The sequence below is a fragment of the Carassius gibelio genome, chromosome B13, assembly GCF_023724105.1.
Source record: "Carassius gibelio isolate Cgi1373 ecotype wild population from Czech Republic chromosome B13, carGib1.2-hapl.c, whole genome shotgun sequence".
In the NCBI taxonomy this organism is placed as follows: Eukaryota; Metazoa; Chordata; class Actinopteri; order Cypriniformes; family Cyprinidae; genus Carassius; species Carassius gibelio.
In genome coordinates, this window is record NC_068408.1 from 4,598,460 (window position 1) to 4,619,281 (window position 20,822).

Sequence of the window (20,822 nt, forward strand, 5' to 3'; positions counted from 1 at the left end):
CCAGAAGCCTTGGAGTTATGACTGATGATCAGCTGACTTTCTCAGACCACATTGCTAAAACTGTCCGATCCTGCAGATTTGCTTTATTCAACATCAAGAAGATCAGGCCCTTTCTCTCGGAAAATGCTGCACAACTCCTTGTTCAAGCTCTTGTTCTGTCCAGGCTGGACTATTGCAATGCCCACTTGGCAGGTCTTCCAGCCAATTCTTTCAAACCTTTACAATTAATTCAGAACGCGGCAGCAAGATTAATGAGCCAAAAAGAATACACGTCACACCTCTGTTTATCAATTTGCAATGGCTACGAATAGCTGCTCGCATAAAATTCAAGGCATTGATGTTTGCCTACAAAACTATCACTGGCTCTGCACCCATTTACCTAAATTTGTTACTTCATACTTATGTGCCCTCTAGAAGCTTGTGTTCTGCATGTGAACGTTGCTTGATTGTGCCATCCCAATGAAGCACAAAGTCACTTTTACGGACTTTTAAATGAAATGTTCCCTCCTGGTGGAATGACCTTCCCAACTCAATCCGAGCAGCTGAGTCCTTAGCCATCTTCAAGAATCGGCTTAAAACACATCTCTTCCATCTTTAATTGACCCTCTAACTTTATCACTCAATATTCTAATTCTATTCTTAAAAAATCTAACTACCTTTCTAATCTCTTTGTATTCTATTTTTCTTTTCATTTATTATGCAATTATATATATGTGTGTATGTGTAAAGACCTCTAACTAGCTTGCTCTATTCTTTTTTTTAATTCTATCTGTTTTCTTTTTATTTATTATATTATTTAAAATCCCATGCTACGTGTACTGTGTTAACCTAACTTAGACTTGTTATAGCACTTATATATCATTGCTCTTTTTGTTGTTTTTGATTGCTTTCACTGTCCTCATCTTTAAGTCGTTTTGGATAAAAGCGTCTGCTAAATGAATAAATGTAATGTAATGTATATTGTTGTCATGAAGACAAGATCCTGGTCTATCGGCGGTCACCTACAGCAGCAGCAGGGCGTCAGCACCGTGTCAGGCACGATTCTGGTGAATCAGGCCTACAAGCTGGGATTGGTAATGCTACACTGTAATAATAGTTATTTATTTATATTTTTCATTATATTTTATTATATGATATTGATTTGAGACTGAGAAAATTTTATTTAGTGGAGAACTTTGCAGCAGTATTTTATTTCTTATTCTATTGTTATTTTATATATATTTTATTAAAAAGTTTTTTTTTTTTTTTAAATGTATAGTAATAAACAACCTGCAGTTTAATGTTTGCATTTCTTTCCCTTACTGTAAAGAAAATGAACTGTGACTTTAAAACCGAGGTATGTACCGAACGTTTGGGTACCGTTACACCCCTAATATATATAAATAAACTGTATTTATATTTAATTATAAAGATTAATACACACACACATATACATATATATACACATACATATATATATATATATATATATATATATATATATATATATATATATATATATATATATATACATAAATCACAATCTATATATCTAGTCTAATTATTTATCAAATATATTTTATTTATATGCCATTAATATTTATTTTAAATATTTAGCATATATTTTATAAATAATATACATACATTTTATGGATGGCGTGCATTCATGCAAGGCGTTCATTCATGCATGGCTTCGAAAAAAGCAGAACATGATAATTGACTGACATGTGGTTAATTTAAACCATGTCAATACTGATCGTACTAGCATGGTCACCGATATATCATGCATGCCAAAGCCCAAACATGACAGTATGGTGAGATCAGTCTGACAGCTAAGCGTGTTTGTGGAGGGTTTTCCCATAAAAGCAAACAAAAAGGTCACCAGGCAGTTAAGCTTGTTATTGTGAACGCCACCGTGCAGCAGATGGACTGAACTCTGCTGTCTGTGAGACTTACACAGCGCATCCGAGATCAAACACACCTCTGGATCCAGAAGAACACGAGCAGCTGAGACCAGCAGCGCACGTGCTCAGAGATTTAAAGAAATACTTCACCCAAAAGACAAAAAGCTCTGCATTGACTCATCCTGGTATTTTTCTGAACCGCATTACTGCCTCTCTACAAGAACCAGAAATTGAACAATATCTTGAAATGTCTTTAAACATATTGTCTGGCATTTTTGATATGAAAAGTGAATGGGGAATAGGGCTTTCAGGCTTCAAAAGCAGCATTAAAATGTGCATACATAATTTATAATATCATATCACATCTTAAAGCCACAGGAAAACTGTGTGTGAGAAACAGGCCTAAATTTGAGTCCTTATTAACTTAAAAAAGCTATACAAAATTGCATTTTGATGCCACTCTCGTGTCCAAACACCACCTTTTTTTTAATTATCTTGACTTGAATTTCTTTGCCTCTCGAACTATATTTTTAAATGGTTTCAGGAGACTTGCAATGTAATGTGTAATAATAGTATGGACCGCTTTTATGGTTAGTTTTATCATTTTGGAGCTTGGTAGCTCCAGCCTCTATTCACTTTCATTAAATATCGAAAACAGCAGCCAACATTCATCACTTTTTATAGTCCTCCAAAAAAAAACACAAAAACAAAAACAAAAACAAAAAGAGAGCCAGGTTTGGAATAATTCCTTTGAGGGTGCGTTTTATTGCAGCTAAGACAACATTGCAATGAAACGGTCAAATGAACCACAGAAAAATAGAGAATACCAGAGACTGGAATCTTTCCTTCGGTCTTTCTTGCTTTTCCCCCAAATAAAGCAGGTCCATGTTCATCTAAAAAGCACTGCCTAGCAACACTGGATTGCCAGGATCAGACCTATTCCATGTCTCCACAGCAAGATAAAACACCAGAAGCTGAATCATATTCATCTGATTCATATCGATCCGGTCGCGCTGTGTTTTCTATTGGCTTAAAAGAGTCGGTTCACAAGAATCATTTGTTCGTGAATCGTGCGACAGTGATCTCGACGTGTTTACGACTCGCCAGAAAAGGACCGACTCATAAGAATCATTAAGTCGCGAATCGGGGTACATCGATCGTTTGTTTTTGATTCACTTTAAACAACCAGTTCTTAAGAATCATTTGTAATTCGACACGAAATTGATTTCGAAGTATGTCTGATCAAAAAAAAAAAAGTCTCATAAAATTCTTCTGATCGTGAAACGGGGTTTTGCTTTTTGATTCACTACAAGGAACCGGTTCAGAAGAATCATTCGTTCGTGAATCGAACTAACACTGATCAACTGTAGATTCAGTGAATATCAGCGCACACCGGCTGTCAAAAACCGAAAACAATCACTCGGTTTTGTGATTTAAAATCGGAATCGGAAACGGTTCTCGGTTCTCAATCCTTTTTGGAAACAAATCGATATAATTTATACAATATACACAAAGCAGTCATGACAATATGCGCAATTTCCTGAAAACGTGATATGAAAACACATAGTTGACTTACAAACAGGCGTTTTGAAAACTTGAACAGTTCGATGGTTTAGTATGAAATGTCACGTAAATGCGAGTAAACGTCCGCTTTAACACACAAGTTAAAAGCAACTTTGACTGTGAACTTCATAACAGATCAACAAATATAAACAAGACCTATAGTGACCGTTTCCAACAGCTGTAAAACTCACTTTTATGTTTTCCAGAGGTCCACGACTGTTTAGCCAGACTGGGACTGCGAATGATCGCGCGCCCGGCGGATTTAAGCGCGTCCATGATGAATACAGTTTATTGTGATAATTAACAATCCTTAGAGCGCGATCCTCCGGCGGTCCTCTGCCCGATCGAGCCCGATCCTTTCCCGGCAGGAAAACTTTTCTGACAGCCTGTGATTATCTTCCTTTTCCGCGGATGATCCCGTGTGGATGCACGAACATGCTCGCCACGGCGGGCGGGGCTTAGTATGGAAATTGACCGGATAATGTTCCATCATGACGCTGCCGTGAGTGGGCGGGGTTCGAGTATGTAAAGTAGTCAGATTATATTCAGTGGGCGGGACTTCGCGTGTGTCTTTCAACAATATGCCTTTTGACTAGTGTGATTAATACACACTATTATTATTATTAATCGGTATTATTGTTTCGGACGATTTAAAACACGCATAATATTACGGTTTAGAATAATATGGATAATGGTAAAAATGAAATAACTGAATAAAACAACATTAAAGAAGAGAACAGAGGAAAATACAAATACTAGTAAAGAATATTGCAGATATAAGATGTTAAGTTTTATTTAGATCTAGTGTTAATGTTTAAACTTTATTATTGTACATTTATTACAATAGTAGTCAATTCTATTGGATTCTGTCATGTAAAAGTAAGGGGTTTTACACTAATGTTTACAGAAAAAAAAGTTTTGTTATTTTAAAAACATTAGTATTCTGATTTAAGTAAATTGCACAGCTGCACTACTGAAACATTTAGAAGACAAAAAAGTTAGTAGTGTCAATTATGAAGAAGTGGATATGTTACACAATATTTCAGCTAATATTTCAGAACACTATGACAAAATTTCTCAAAATTAATTTACAAAACCTTAATTTCTTTCCACTGTCACATAATGTTGCCTCCATGAAGCATGTGGTTCTTTTTATGTGTGAGAAATAGGTCATTTTGCTTGTCATTGGGCCTTTTACAACCTCTATGTATGACTCAAAGAGTAAATAGAGACCGGGGCATCAGGTTCTTCTGACCCCTACCGTGACCCACCAAAACCTGTTTAGTTTCATGTGAAGATGAAGAATAAATAGAATTGACCAGGGTCTCGCAGTAGAACAGATGAGTCACTCAGTTCAGGTGATTAACACAAAGAAGAATCCAGATCTTCAGCATTCTTGAGTGACTATGACAGATTCATTCAGATTATCGCAGAAACTAATGCACCTGTTAAAGCAGGCAGTCAGATGAGACTGAATGTAAAACAGTGCATCCCTTGGGAGTCATTCACTCTCCCAGTTCATCCTATATTACTGGAACTGGAAGCTTGAGAAACGTGGCTGACATACTAAATGCCTCATGTACATTATTAATGTGTCCATATGCTGATTAGAGCAACATTCTGCAGCTCATATCAGAATATAACAGCTTTAACTGATGAAAAGATATATGCAGGTTATACATACAGGTCTGGAACAGCATAAGAGTGAACTATCACTATCCACATTACTTCTAAAGCAAGATTTGGCATGGCCATTTCAACTTGAATGTGCGAAGCTTCCACTTCCAGATACTTTACCTGTACAAAATCAGCCCTTCTTCTGTACATTCACTCAAAATAGCTTCCAGGTTGAAGATAATTGTGGCATCTTTAAGTAAAAATTGAACAGTGTAGCCCATTAATGTGAAAGTGTGTCCTTGTGTCAAGTGTTTTTACATGCGCATCATGCCAGTGATGCACTGAAGAAAGATCAAGTGTGGAACTGTGAGCCTGTCTGCATGGTTATAAAAAGAGATGTGTTTAATATGAATGCTCTGGTTATTTATTCATGCACGTAATAACCTCTTATGAATGAGAGATGAAGGCATCACACTTAATGCTCAGAGAATCTGTCAGCACGAGATGCTGCAATAGTTTAGAAACTAGTAACTGTTACCTATACCAAAAAAAAATTAAACATATAAATGAAACCTGATATTTCCTACTGACACACTACAGCAAAAGTAAGAAAAAACTAGCTTTAATTTTTTGCTGATGAAAATACGAAATGGCTTTGACTTTTGCACAGTATATAAATTAGAAAAAGAGGACAGGTTTTTGTGTAAATTTTGCAGAAGCTGGTGTGATGAAAATGTGTTTATGATTAGATCATGATCAAAATCTTGCATAACTGCCAGTTATATTCATAAAGTCTAGTTGGATGAAAAATTCCTGTTTACATCATTTAAAATTAACATTAAACATTAGAAAATTACATTTAAAAGCAAAATTTTGATCAAAAAGCATAAGGTTTATTTTTTGGCTATATATCACTGACATGTTGATATGTACTTTTGACATTTCGGTCGATGAAAAATCAGAAAAACAAATACTGTGTCTACTTTTAGGGGAAATGTATGGTTTTATTGTTATTCTTCATCATAAATTAACCCTTCGCTCAGCCCAAATAAACCAAATATTTGCATTTAGCAATGTTTTTCCTTGCTCTCAAAACACTTTGTATTGTGACCCACCTATGATTTTGCACGCAAACATTTAGAAACCACAACAAGCAATGGACAAACCACAAAAGAATTTTAAATGCCAGGAAAAAAAAAAAAGAAAGAAAAGAAAAAAAATGTTTTATTACTTGAAACCTCACAGAGACCTCACAGAAAGTGCAGCCGAGGTCTGGCTGAAAAACAGACAGAAAGCTAGAAGTGACAGCGGGTAAAGAAAACAAAACATCTGCACCCCCTCCCCCCTCATTTAAACCATTTGGACTTTGCAAATTTTCCCACTACCTCCATCACATCATAGTTTTAAAAAACACAGACACCAAAAACAACAACCATCTCAGAGCACTACAATACCACATAGGACTGACTCTGGCTAAACCCCGCCCCCCTCCCGCCAATCATTCACCAATGGAATATTAACACCGTAATCATCTTTTGAAATTAACAGCCCAGAACTCGTTTGAAGGAACACTCTTCCTCTGGCTGGCAAAATCTATTAGATTAAACACAAATCTGAGGGTTTTTCCAAAAAGTGTGTCAGCTCGGGACATTCTCCCTTTAAACCATTAATACTTCATGCTTAGCAGACGTCTGGATCTAGATTCAGCTATACAGCCTGTGTGATGATGGTCAGATGAAAACCCTTCCAAGAGTCTAACAGGGTTAAAGTAGCAACACTTTCTGAACACAACGGCGCCATCAAGTGGCACAACCAAGTATTTCTCAGAAAACAAGACACAAACTATATAATAATAGCAATAATACTCTCCTCTAGCTTCTGATCATTGGGCCAGCCAGTAACCGGATGGAACTGAAACACTTCTTTTTCAACAAATTTACAGTTTTAGTTGGCACTGGACTACACTAGCTTCTGTCTGATACTGAAACATGGTCAACACAATAAAGAAAACGAGAGAAAAGTATTCTGTGTTTTCATACTTAAGATATTCCCTTGCGAGCTTGTCAACAGTGCAATAGTGCAATGCTGGATAAATAAATAATAATGTAAACAAATGACCAAATTCACAAGCGTGGACCAAAACAGGAGCAGAGTCATCACGGCAATGGGCTGGCGATCCGTTTGCCGTATATGACCAAAAAGGATATGGTTGAGGCATGACGTGGTGAAGGGTGGGAAGAGATCCTTCGGTTCCACCAATGAGGTCCCACATGAAGGCACTAATTATCTGTAACTGGTGAATTACGCTGCTGGACTGTGTTTGTGGCGCACAGTTTGTCTTTTGGTACCAGGAGGAAGAACAGCAATCCACAGATGAAGCTTCGGTTCGTCAAACGAGTCCTTAGAGATTGGGAGTCGTCCGATCCTGACATACTGATCCAAGAGAGATTATTTTATCGCATTGTTTCTGGGACGTTTTGTTTTTTTGCGTTACATTCTTGTCATCTTAGATGGTGACATTCTTGAGTAAAAAATCATCTTCTGATATGGGGTAGAGCACCTGGGACAACAGATCTCACACTTGCCCTGCTTTGCATCCCCCGAAAAAACAACAACAACAAAACAAAACAACAACAGTAAAATCAAGGCCGAAATCCAAAGAAGAGGGAACAAAATTGATGTGAGCGGTCTCTGAATGGACTGAGGGAAGATACTCACCAACTTCTGTGAGGTTTCTAGACATTTACAAGAGAAAACAAACAGCAGTTTCCTACTCAATGTGTGACGTCCCTTAAAAGTCCTCCTTTTTAAGTTTTTTTTTTTTTTTTTTTTACTACAACAAATACAGTCACACAATACAACATCCTTTTGACCAGGCAAGAAGCTGTAGAAATAGAAGAGAAAAAAACAAAAACAAAAAAGCAATCTGAGCCACAGACATGACAAAGATGAATCTGAATCTGGGCCTATGGAGGAAAAAAAAACAACCAGAGAAGACCCTGTGTGTGTGTGTGTGTGTGTGTGTGTGTGTGTATGTGAGAATGAGTGTAGGTCTGTTGTGGTGGGAAACAAGCATTCATTTTTTCAGGGGCTGGTAAACAGATGCGTTGGGGTCCAGTCCTGACGGACTGGTGTCCATGAACTTGGAGGAGTAATGGGGCGTGACTGGGGTCATGCTGCCCGTATCTGCGGAATACACCATGCTGGGCATGACAGCCATGACCTCTGCTATCTTCTGCTTCAGGTCTTTAATCTCCTGGTCTTTCTGCAAAATTTGACCTAAAAAAAAAAAAAAAAAACATATCCAGATAGAAACAACTAAGTGTTTTTCCACATTTGGGGATGTTTTCAGTAAAGACATAAACTAGTTTAAAAGTTTGTGATTGATTTTAACAGTTTAAAAGTAGTCTCTTCTGCTCAAAAAAACATTAATATTATAGACTTTTATTAGTATTTAAAATAACTAAATTTCTATTTGAATATATTTTACGTTTTAATTTATTGCTGTTATGGTAAACATGAATTGTCAGCATCATTTCTCCATCTTCAGTGTCACATGATCCTTCAGAAATCATTCTAATATGCTGATTTGCTGCTCAAAAATAACATTTCTTGTTATTATCAATGTTAAAAACATTTGTGCTGCTTCATATTTTTGGAAACTTACTTTTTAATTTTTTGAGGATTCTTTGATTAATGGAATGTTCAAATAAATGTTATTGTCACATTTGATCAATTTAATATGTCTGCTGAATAAAAGTATTCATTTTATTTTTGTTTTAATATTACGTAAAAAAAAAAAAAAAAAAAAAGAGAGACCCTACATTTTTGAGTTTGATCTCCTGTAATGTAGTTAAAATTATTTCAAACAATAGCAGAAAGAAAGTTTTTCAGATAGTAAAGAAGTGTGGGTAATCTGAACAAAAGGGTGTGATGGAAGACCTTGTGCGATCTCCAGCTGTCTCTTAGCATCTCCGAGGGCAGAGAAGAGGTCCAGCTTGATTCGGGTCTCAGCGCTGAGGCTGTTTTCCAGGTGCTGGGTTTTATCCTGCATCGCTGACAGCGCTGACATCAGAACCTCTGTGTCCTTCTCATTTTCCTTATATTTATGCAGTTCCTAGAAAGACATGATAGATATTTTTATACTTTTTCTCCATTTACAGAAGATTCTGAAAATTCTGAAAGAGATTCAAGGCTAATATGGCATATGAACATCTCCTCACTTGAACTTTGAGTTCCAGCTCTCTGATTTGATCTTCTTTCACCTTTATGTCAAGTGTGAGTTTCTTACACTCCGTCTCCAGCTCAGAAATCCTCCTCCTCAGAGACTCTGTGCATTCACCTCTGACACAAACAAATGACACATGTTAGTTCACTAGGGCTGGTCCGAATACCATTTTTTTCAGAGGAAGGGGGCTGAACATATTCTTCTCTCTGTTACGGGGAAGTTTTGGCTTAGTGGTTAGATGTGGTATGACTCCTAACCCTAAGGTTGTGGGTTCGAGTCTTGGGCCGGCAATACCACGATGACTTAGGTATCCTTGAGCAAGGCATCGAACCCCCAGCTGCTCCCTGGGCGCCGCAGCATAAATGGCTGTCAATTGCGACAAAATACATGAGAACTTATCATGCTGTGTACACTGGATGCAGCATGGTGCAATAAATTCCCGACAGTAAACTGCTTCTGCGTTATTTATGATGTACTGACACAAACTTCAAATGATTTTCAACCGTCGCTCTGTCACATCCAGTGTAGACAGTCTTCAGCTCTTGCGTCCAGTGTAGACACAGTGTACTAAAGGCAGGAATCTCTGTGTGTCTGTCTGTCTGTTTGCATTGTTATGTCGAGAACAGTTCATCCAGTTGACTTCATTTATGGCGGGTGTGTTGCCATGGATCCGAGGGAGTACAGTGTCGCATTTTGGTGCAATATGTATACTCAACATGTTCAGAATTAATACACTTTAAAAAAAACTACAGAACAGCGTGAGCCAAACTTGACGTGCTTCACATGGGCAGGGCTTATATGCTCAGAGAACGGACACTACACTAGTGATACAAAACTCACAGGTCTGTTAAGAGCAGTACTTTTAATGTAGACAAAATATTATTAGGTGACAACATATTATAGTGTGGAATTCATGTTATGTTTGCTTCGGTTTAAAGTTTGTGGTCAGTAATTTTTTTTCCACAAGCAAATACTTTTAGGTAGCAAGGACACATTCAATTAATTTAAAGTGACAACAAAAATTTTTAGAATGTTATAAAGATAATATTTCAAATAAATGCTGTTCTTTCAAACTGTATAATCAAAGACTGGAGAATTTGCTTCTAAAAAGTCAGCTTTTGCACTACAGGAATAAATTACATTTTAAAATATACAAAAAATAATAATAATAAAACCGTTATTTCAAATTGTAATAATATTTCACAATATTATTTTTTTTTACTACATTTTTAAATCAAATAAATTAAGCCTTGATGAGCATGAAAGAATTCTTGAATAAAACTTACTGATTGCAAACTTTTGAACGGCAATTCTACCAGGATTCTTTGATAAACAGACATTTTTGAAGAGCAGCATTTATTTGAAATAAATATTTTTTTGTAATAATGAAAGTCTACACTGTCACTTTTGATAAATTTAATGAATCCATGCTGGCTCTGAAAAAGTATTAAAAAGAAATTTGGAATGCCATAATGAAATGGAAAGGAAGAGAATGGAATGCACAATATATAATGGAATGGATGTTAGCAAATTAAATGCAATGGAATAATGGGAAGGTGTGTCATGAGCACCTGGTTGCTGCAGCGAGAGCAACTGCACGAGCTGCTGTGGCCTCCTCCAGCTTCTTGCGTTTCTTTTCCTCTGCTAACAGTTTTTCTGCCGCTGCACGAGCCTCCTGTTCTGCCTTCAGACGCTTTTCCAGCTGCCCCACTGTCTGCTTGTCCTTCTGCTTCGCTTGAACGGCATTATGAAGTCTGAACACACAAACAAGACTTTGCATTACTACGAGTACAGTCCCATGTCTGCTCTGCGCTCTCTTAAGGAGCAAACTGAAGGTGGGATGCCTTACTTGTTTTGCAGTAGTTCGTTCTCCTGCCGCAGCTGTCCGAGCTCAGAGCGTATGCTGCGTTCAGAGCTGCCTAGTGAGCCCAGCTGACTGCGCAGATCCTGTTCGGTCTGTCTGCTAGCCTGCAGGTCTGCCTTCAGCTTCTTAACATCCTGCTCCAGCCTAAAACATGCAAACATTCACTCCAGGTCATAATGAGTCATGATAAACGTGAATCAGGGAAAGGACTGCACTTGCTAAAACCTAAAAGAGTACCTATCTAGACAGCATTTCTAGGGGCATCTAAACTTGCTCAAGGCATGATATTAACACCAGTGTTGCACAAAATGCTGTCTAAGCAGAAAGTAGATGATTTTTGATATTTTGAGGTAACTGGAGGTTTCTCCCAGATTTGAGGTATTTGGTGGTCTGCAACTTCTGCTTTACAATTGTTATGTAAATGTTTTGAGTACCACTATATTCAAATAATATATAGGTGTAGGTATAGGTGTCTGAAGAAGAACTAACCTCATCTGAATAGGTCCATTTCCTACTATATAGTACGTGAAAAATAGTATACCGAAAGAAAAGTAAGTCTAAATACAGTTTATGAAAAACAGTTAGAACCCGGATGGCCTAATATTTATATTATGATGTCAAAGTGTACATCCGATGGGCACTTTATTATCCCATGGGGCTACAGGGGAAGAAGTTGTGAATGCTACATGGTCATGACAACACAGATAATATGTCCAGATTGCATCCATACTACACAAATATACACATAACTGTTTATGTTCTTTATAAGATGCAGTACCTATTTTGGCAATCCAGAAAAGATTGCATGGATTTCAACTGAAATGACTCTTGACCATGAAAATTTGCAACAACAATTTAAATATTTCAACTTTCAATTTAAAGTTCAGGGTCAGTGTGAACTACACAAGAACAGATTTCTTTTTTACTACTGAAAAAATCAAAGTATGTTTCTTAATGCTTTCTGTGTCAGGAAAAACATAACAAAAATGACTGTTTTCTTATGTGTAGTGTTTTCGCACACCCTTTTCAACATTAGAGCTGCCGTTTTTAACATGAAGCCCAGATTTTGAGAACGATGATGCGTGTGAGTCTAACCTGACGAGGGCTTCGGGTTTGCTCAGCTGATTGTTGGGAATGCAGTTTTCCACAGGGTCTCTGTTTGACGCCGAGTTCTTCCCTCCTCCACACTTCTGTTTCCTGTCCCCCTTACCAGAGGAAGAGGTGGACGACAAAGGCCCAGAGGAAGACGGCACGCTGCCATTGGCCGTTCCGTGCCCCCGCGGCGAGGAGCTCCCTCCCCCTCCTCCTCCGCTGGCATTTTTGTAATTTTTGTTGGAGTTGGAGGAAGATGAAGAGTGTTCCTCTTTCAGCAGGTTCTCAGTGCTGCCCAGCAGGTCTGAGCTGCTCAGTCTCTTACTGTTCACGTGGTTCTCCATGTATTCCATCTCCTGAGCTTTACTGTCCACTGACGGTAAGATGCTGCTGCTGCTGGTGCTGTTGCTGTTGTGATGGTTCTGGTTGCTTTGCTTTTTGGACTCGTTCTTGCCTCGTTCTTTCTCTCTGTATTCCAGCTCTGGTAATGTGTTGGATGAGGGCTTTTTAACGCCTGCCGAGCCGTTCTGTGCCACAACTGGAGAGTCTATATCTTGAATGCCTTTAGATGCTGCTGCTGCTGCTGCTGTTGTTTATGAAAGAAAAAGAGACTTCAAAATAATAGTTTATAAAACACAGAAAATATTTGCTCATCCTCATGTCACAACTGCTAGGAAACTTTTTTGAAGTATCTTCATACAGATCTGTATGGAAGCCCGTTTCCGCCACGGAATAAAAAATAAAACAAGGTAATTGTGACTTTTTATCTCACAATTCTGACTTTTTTTCTCAGAATTGCAAGTATATATCTCGCAATTCTGAGAAAAGATTTTTTAAAATAAAGTTGTTTTTTTTTCTCACATTTGCGAGCTCATATCTCACAATTCTGACTATATACATCTAAAAATGTATATAATATCTTGAGTCAGAACTGCGAGACACTCGGAAAAGTGAGTAAAAAAGTCAGAATTGCGGGTTCATATCACACAATTCTGAAAAAAAAAAGAAAAATGTCAGAATTGTGAGATAAAAAGTTGCAATTACCTTGTTTTATTTAGTTGCAGAAACGGGCTTCCATAGCTCTGTATATTCAATGACAGTTTAAAGCTTTCATGCCCAAAAAGGACAAAAACCCATTAAAAATGCATTCGAAGTAGTCCATCTAACTCATGCACTTTGTTCCAATCATATGGAACACACTTAAATGTAGGTTGTGTTTCCCTCTTTTTTGGAGCTTGATAGCTGTGGTCAATAAAGAGTTGTATAGAAACCAAACACCAGCATATGGTTGAGTGAACTATTCTGTTAGGAGGCATTGTGCAAAGTCCTTACCCTCCTCAGCTTCTCTCTCTTGTCTCTGTATGAGCTGTTGTTCTGGAGGTAGCGCCTGCTGCAGCAGCTCCATGTAAAATTCGTTCTCTTTCTGTACTTCCTTCTGTTTCCGCAAACGCATCTTATAACTTACATAACTCTTAAAACCAAAGCCCAGCGTCACCACCGGGTATCCAATACTGTGAAAACAAGAAGAAATAGGACGTCATAATTAGCAATGTTGGAGGAAAAAGCTACAGACGATCTGCTTACACCAGTAGTGAAGCAGGTCACATATCGTCACTTACAACACTAAAAGCATGACAAACACTCTCTGAAATGGTTTAGAGGAAAGCAGACAGATCAAGCTGTAACTTGCTCACAAATCGGTGTTTGACTCATCGATGTAAGAGAGGATTGTGGAAAATGACATACCAGTGCGCTGCAAAGGGACGACACAGGTCCACGTGGAAGTGTTTCAAATCTTTAAATCTGATAGCTGCCTCAATATAAACAAAAAGTATCCATAGTGACACAGTGGGGAGGCAGACCCCTCGTTCTGTGGAGAGACGTGAGAAGAGAACAGTCAATTCAACATGTGCTTAAAACACTTCACCTGACAAAAGTGAGGGAATGTCATAATCAAAACTGTAACAGGCCAAATTAATCTAAACAAACCCACAATGATTCAAGCACACATCTGATTCAAGCATCAGTGCTAAACAAATCGAGTGAGTCATTTGAAAGCAAATCCTATTGTTGACATCAAAATCCAGAGCTGCTCAGTCACACCGGCAGAAATAACCAAGGTCACAGGGTGTGTGTGTGTATGCATATTATAAAGATAGAATAAAATATGTCACAACAACAAAAGCTCACAGCGGCATGGGAGTTCCAAGGTGTCAGTTGTACACACAGTTGTAAAATATATTTTTAATCCATCATCTTTATACAGAGAATTTGAGAATGGCAATCTACACCAAATCCAGACTGACACTGGGACTGACAGACATGTCAGTTTGAGGTTATCTATACTGGAAGTGTCAAAGCTGCAAGTCATCAATGTTCACAATGTACTGACCAACCAGCTGTAAGCTTGAGGTTAGACTTCAGTAACGGTAAAACAAAGAATACTAGATCAACAATGGAGAACATGTGATCCACAACAATATGCGGCTCTTACCTGTGTGCCAGACGTACTGCACCCACACATACGTGCTGGCGGCAAAGAACAGCCACTGCACTGGGATGAACAGCAGACATATAATATCTGATGTGAATGCCACACACACAAAAAACACTGAGAAAGCCTGCAATACACAGAGAGACACATCAGATCACCACATGTGCAAATGGCATGTCGTTTCATGCTCCTCAGTCAAATATAACTTCAGCGTCCTGCTGTGAAACATCATATAAAACAACCCTAAACAGCATTTTTTAACTATCAGCTGTGAGATCTTGCGAAGTGTGCATGTGACCTGCATGATCGCGTGTTCTCTGTGTGGAGGTCGGTCCGTGTGAATTGAATGCTTTAAACTTTAAACTTGTGATTTCAAATTCTGCTGCACTTAATGTCTTTGCCAAGTGTCATATTCATGTCATTTTCTCTGTGTGCTGTATGTGAAATGAGTGTTACCCCTGCTTTATTTGAAAAATATGATTCCCAATGCACACAAACTTCCCAGAATACAGAGTGCCCTGTTGGTCACAGTGTTTACTCCCTTTTTAATTATATTTTTATTACATATTTATTTGTGAAAAATACATTGTCATCTAAAAGTATAAATATGTTTATTTTACACTTTTATTTATTTTTTTAATCCATTGTCAAATTATTAAACATTTCTTAAATATTATTATTATTATTATTATTATTATTATTATTATTATTATTAATAATAATAATAATAATAATAATAATAATGTCAAATAAAAAGATATAGCCTTTATATCTGCTATCGGCCCCCTGCTTTCCAAGATATTGGCATCGGTTGTCAAAAAAAAAAAAAAAATAACAGTATTGTCAACCACTAGTTCAAATAAAGTGCAAATGATACTTCAATTCTGACGACTGACCTTCTGACCAAGAAGAAATCTCTTAATCTCAGATAAGACTAGATAAGAGTATAAACTGCAGTTTATGTCCCTCACAGGATTATTGATAACATCAAACCCATAAAGAGATGAATAAATTCATCATACAGTACAAGAGCTATGACATTTTAATGCTTTTGTAAGAAGCCTCTTAGGCTTGCCAAGGCTGCATTTATTTGATAGAAAATTTAGTCATAATATTTAGGCATTTACAATATATAATATATACACATTATAAAAAGGCCATGTGATTAAAATATATGTAGCAGCTCATTTTAAGAATCAGTTCATCTGAAAATTATGATTCTGGCCTATAGTATTTTTTTGTCTGCTTTGAAGCTATTAAGAAGTATAAATCAGCATGCAGTTTTGTTGTATGGAGAACAGAAGCTCAGAAATTTTGATAAACATTCGATTTTTTGCTGGGATGACATGAGCATCAGCAATCGATTTCTTTAATTATTTAGTACCATTATCTGGATGAAAAGCTTGTCTCTCTCTCTCTCTCTCTCTCTCTCTCTCTCTCACACACACTCACCAGTCCCTGGTATCTGAAGGAGTCGTAAACACTGCGAATGAAGAGCCAGAAAGGCCAGAGGTACTCAAAACGAAACTCCAGCACAAAGTCTGCCAGCAGCACCAGAGCCCAGACCACCAGAAACTTCAGGTACAGGAACGTACTGAGACAAAGAGAAAGAGATGTTAATCTTACCCAACCATTCAATCATCCATTCAAGATTTCATCTCTTTGAATAAGACCCCACATGTGGCCTTGAGCCACTGAACATTTAGCGACACATACAAGCATCTCAATCATGATCTCCAGCATTAAATCCAAACCAATGAAGCATGGGTAGGTGGGGGAGGACGTAATCACTGTTTGGCTTTCTCCAATGTAGTGCACTGAATGAAGTCGATTATGTTTTATGTAGGGATGAGAAAGGGCCAAGAGCTGCATTTCCAGATGTAGCAATGCAGATAAGGTGTACTCAAATGTAACCACCAGATAACAGCAATATTCTTTAATTAGTCTATAATTAATCCGCTGTGAGATATTGAACATTTTCCACATATTATGCTGTCAATGTGAAATTAAGCTACATTGTGAATATCATGAGTTTAATGAGTTTTTGGGCCATTAAATGGCCATAAAGACTGTCCCCACCAGACCGATTTTGTGATCATTCTTTGTTTCACAAAAATAGGAACTTTAAGACGGCTAACAATATATTATTATTTTTTAATTAATTACATATATGAAATGCAGCTTAAAGTGTTTAAACATGCATAAATGGCTAAAAACAGAAACAAAGCGAAATAAATAAATAAATAAAATAAAAATTATAAAATAAAATCTTAAAGTTAAAATTAATGACGATAATAATAATAATAATAATAATATTTAAAAATAATAAAAACAAGAAAAATAAATTTAGATATTTTAACAGGGCCTAAAAAAAGTGGTTTGTGTTGGCAAAATCAATTAATTTCAAAGAATATTCAAGTAAATGCCATTTGGAAGAGATACACTTCCAAACAAACTACTCCCCGTTGAAAATGTTTTTTTGGCTTTTATGATTATGATTCATCTAATAGCATCTTCTACATATTTCTCCACTGCTCGTACAGGTGCTGAAGACACTATTAATAGTGTTCTGATGACAGAAATGATCGTGTTAACACAAGATAAAAAAAAAAAAAAGCAGTCACTGGACCGGTAGGTCTGGGCTGATGACATACTTGCTCAATTCCACCTCAATGAGGAAAACAATATAACAAATCAGATAACAGGTGTTACAGATGCATCTTCACAGATTATATCATCAAAGTTGACAGTAAATGGGTGGATGCATCTAAAACAAAAACTCCAAATGCAACACATGATATTACACATGAAAACAGAGGTTAAAATACATTGATGAAAGATTTGAGAAATGTTTCTTTTGGAACAAAACAAAAGCATGTAAATAGATTAAAATCTGATTTTATTCTGATTTTTAAAAAAGCCCCAAATGATCTTCACATAAACATTTGCTTTATATTTTAGTATCACAAAGTTAGGACCAAATCTATTACTTTATAAATGTTATTACTAAGACCTCTAAATGAAATCTGGTTTTACAGATTGGTGTAAAAATTATTCCAAATAAAACCCCACGGAGTAATTTCCCAGATGCAGACTTGAAATCACATGCAATATTATGTCAACATCTGACATGACTGAATGTAAGCTCTAGAGCCACTACATTAAATAGTAAAACATGCTGAACATCAAGCAGAATGGCAAATGACTGATAATGGGTGAAGTCTGGCAACCCACTTTAATGGCAGAAACAAGTTGCCAGTTATTTACCCATTGTGAGCAAATCGTAGAGTTGTTTAACTGTCATCTACAGTGATGACACTTTTACAGCAGAATATACAGCATATATATTTGACGCATATGCAGGTTGCCAGACTGACGACACCAAGAGGAATGAGCGCACTTAACGATAAAAGAAATGAAATATGCTGTGTTTTCTTGCAAGTATAAAAATGCTATGTTAAATGTAGGTAAATATTGCTGTTTACTAATGCATTTTTGTGTTATGTACATACAGCGTTATATAAAATATAATTATTATTTGTGCTTGTTTACACAAGGCATTATTTATTTAATTGTTTATAATTATGTCCTTGTTTGGAAAACATTTTTTTGTTTATTCCTAACTAGCTTCTTACTGTATTTTACTACTTAGATTATGAATCAGCTTGACCTTAATGACTGCTCGGTTGAAATTATGATTTCTCTGACTGAAGAAAATCAAAATTTTGACCATTTCAGTAAAAATATTCTGAACATAATTACCTATAAGTTGGTACCATCTATAGGCATCTTTATACAGCTGATTTTAAGGCTGCTTTTACATAATGCAACATAAAAGCCTGACTAAATCGTGTAACAAAGTATATGGTTTTCATTATGAGTATATGGTGTAAATGCATTTATGCCATTCTCTGAGTAGCATTAAACAGTCTGTGTAAAGACTGTAAAAGCCACTTCAGAAGTGAATCTGTGCCAGTGTAAATTTGGTACAGCACACTTCATTGACATCTTGCTTTAAACATTTGAAATTAAGTCTGTATATAGTAAACATACTATATATACCAAACAATGAACATACCCAAACACTGGCACTCGGGCAACAGATCAGCAGTATGACTGGCATCCTAAGTATAGAACGTAATGCTATTATATGAGAGGTTATGCCATCTGCTAAGATATGAAATATCCAATAGCCTACTGCTGCATACAACCCTTTCATAACATCACTTTTGATTGATGGGTTAACGTTAGATGCTCCATGACAAACCTTACAATACAGAACAAAAACGGAGACTAAAAAAATACAGCTCTCATTGAAAGAATGAATTGTGCAAAAAAAAAAAAAAAAAAAAAGATCCTATAACTTACATGAAATATGTAGGTGTAATTAAGATTATTACCCTTACAAAAGAATCATCGTCTTTCTTCCGTGAAACACAAAAGGAGATGTTAGTCACTCAGAATGACAGTTTCAGTTATTTGCTTTCATTTTATGCAAAAAAGCAACGAAAGTGAATGGTTAATGTTAGTGATGTTAGAATCTTTTGTGTTTCACATACCAAAAAAACAGTCAGATGGGTTTAGACCAGCTTTTAAAAATATTTAAAATAATGATCATTTTAACCTAAACATTAGTCCTGGCAGCATACAAACAAATACTTACTGCCAAAGATACACTGTCATTTCTGGCACACATTAGTGAGTGAGTTCTCAAGGAAAACGTAAAATAAAATAAAAAAGTATACAACTGCCCTCGGTCTCCCCAACTTCTGAGGAAAAACACAACCAACTTTAGTTATTTGGCGTCTCACTCAGGCATTTAAACCCTCCAGCTGTCTCTTAGAAATCTGTATTTGAATAACCTTCACGCATTTACATACGCGATTCGCTAATTAAATAACGGTTATTCTTCTTACGGTCTTGTAAGATGCAATCACAATCAATCCATCTCTTCGGTGCGGCTTCTGACAGACTAACGGTCCCGTCACGTCAATCATTCCGATGATTGACAGTTACCGACTCTAACCGTCGGGTCTCGAGCGCACAGCGGTGGGTTTCGCGGGTTTCTTTCTTTTAAAGCGCACCGCTGTAATGAGGCCTTCGGCAGCTTATTCATTTCTGTGGAGACGGCTGTCTAACGTTACCTTCAGCCAGCTTTGTTGTCGGTAGCTCAGCTCGACTAGATGACTTACAGTCTCTCTATGAGATCTTAGATCATAATAGAAACTAAATATTTGACTTTTCTAAAGCTCGTGAATGATAACGGTTTGCTCGGAAGGTCTGGATCGTACCTGCCGTAGATCCCCTCGGTGATTCGGTTCCGTTTTAAGGGCCGTCGAAGCTTGCTGCAGTCCGCATTGCGCCGCTTCATCCTCGCCCCCTTAAATCGGGCTTTTTAATACGTACAGCAGTATGGTCCAGGGTTCTCTCTTATTCGGCGGTCCCGCAAAGGAATATACCGCTGTGGTTGTTTTTGTTTTTTTCTCCTGGAAACAAAGAAATAAATAAAAAGACTGAGTGGAAGACCCTCCTCCTTTTCTCGGCGCAGACGCACAGACACGGGCCTAGACAGGTGTGACTGACAGGCCGCTAAGCCAATGGAAATTTCGCGTGTCAGCTGTCATTTTGAATGACAAGACAAACAGCCAATAACCAGCGGTCTGTTTTGTAGTGGTACCAAGAAAGGGAAATGGGGCGGCTGACAGGCTTTCTTCGTCCTACCAATCGCTGTCTTTGTGGACAAATCAGGTAGTGCTCCATGACCAATGGAATTGATTTGGGCGGGACTCCATATACGTTTTTTGCGTAAGATTTATGAGAGATGCGTATTCCACATAAACGTAATTTTCGTTGGTACGTTGCGCGTTTTTACATTGTGTGACTGTCAAACGCTACAATGGCATAAACAAGGCCCACCAAATAAGGAATAATGCATTATTAATTTAATGATCAATAGCTTAATTGTACTATTAACTACATTTAATTCCCCCACATATTTTTTATATACCGAATAAAATAAAATAATTGAATAAATGCAACAAAAGACTGGCTGTCAATCGCATATACTGCTAACAAACTAAA

At 37.1% G+C, this 20,822-nt stretch overlaps 2 protein-coding genes across 4 annotated transcripts in view; both read right to left on the bottom strand.

The window, feature by feature from the left end:
- The window catches only part of LOC127970237 (low density lipoprotein receptor adapter protein 1-B), a 44,221-nt gene extending 40,313 nt beyond the window's left edge, over positions 1-3,908 (bottom strand). For both annotated transcript variants that reach the window (XM_052572627.1, XM_052572626.1), the window contains exon 1: positions 3,638-3,908. In XM_052572627.1, coding sequence (XP_052428587.1) covers positions 3,638-3,722 — 85 coding nt within the window. In that variant the 5' untranslated portion in view covers positions 3,723-3,908. The remainder of the gene's footprint in view (positions 1-3,637) is intronic.
- Positions 3,909-6,043: 2,135 nt separating this feature from the next.
- On the bottom strand, positions 6,044-20,305 carry LOC127970521 (macoilin-2-like). 2 transcript variants are annotated; one of them, XM_052573116.1, is made up of 11 exons: positions 20,033-20,305; positions 16,194-16,335; positions 14,742-14,868; positions 13,994-14,117; positions 13,580-13,758; positions 12,251-12,830; positions 11,141-11,299; positions 10,863-11,045; positions 9,287-9,407; positions 9,006-9,180; positions 6,044-8,342 (listed from the first exon to the last, which is right to left on the bottom strand). In XM_052573116.1, the coding sequence occupies exons 1-11, from the start codon at positions 20,110-20,112 to the stop codon at positions 8,140-8,142; spliced, it is 2,073 nt and encodes a 690-aa protein (XP_052429076.1). In that variant the 5' UTR covers positions 20,113-20,305; the 3' UTR covers positions 6,044-8,139. The 2 variants fall into 2 exon arrangements, with proteins under 2 accessions (XP_052429076.1, XP_052429075.1); XM_052573115.1 differs by having other exon boundaries at positions 12,251-12,833.
- Positions 20,306-20,822: the final 517 nt, after the last annotated feature.

Excerpts from the sequence above, each read along its gene's own strand:
- LOC127970521 (XM_052573115.1), bottom strand. The coding sequence starts at position 20,112 with ATGAAGCGGCGCAATGCGGACTGCAGCAAGCTTCGACGGCCCTTAAAA. Across the intron at positions 11,300-12,250 it reads AAACCCGAAGCCCTCGTCAG|GCTGGAGCAGGATGTTAAGA; the intron begins GTTAGACTCACA and ends TGCATGTTTTAG. Across the intron at positions 9,181-9,286 it reads AGCTGGAACTCAAAGTTCAA|GAACTGCATAAATATAAGGA; the intron begins GTGAGGAGATGT and ends ATGTCTTTCTAG.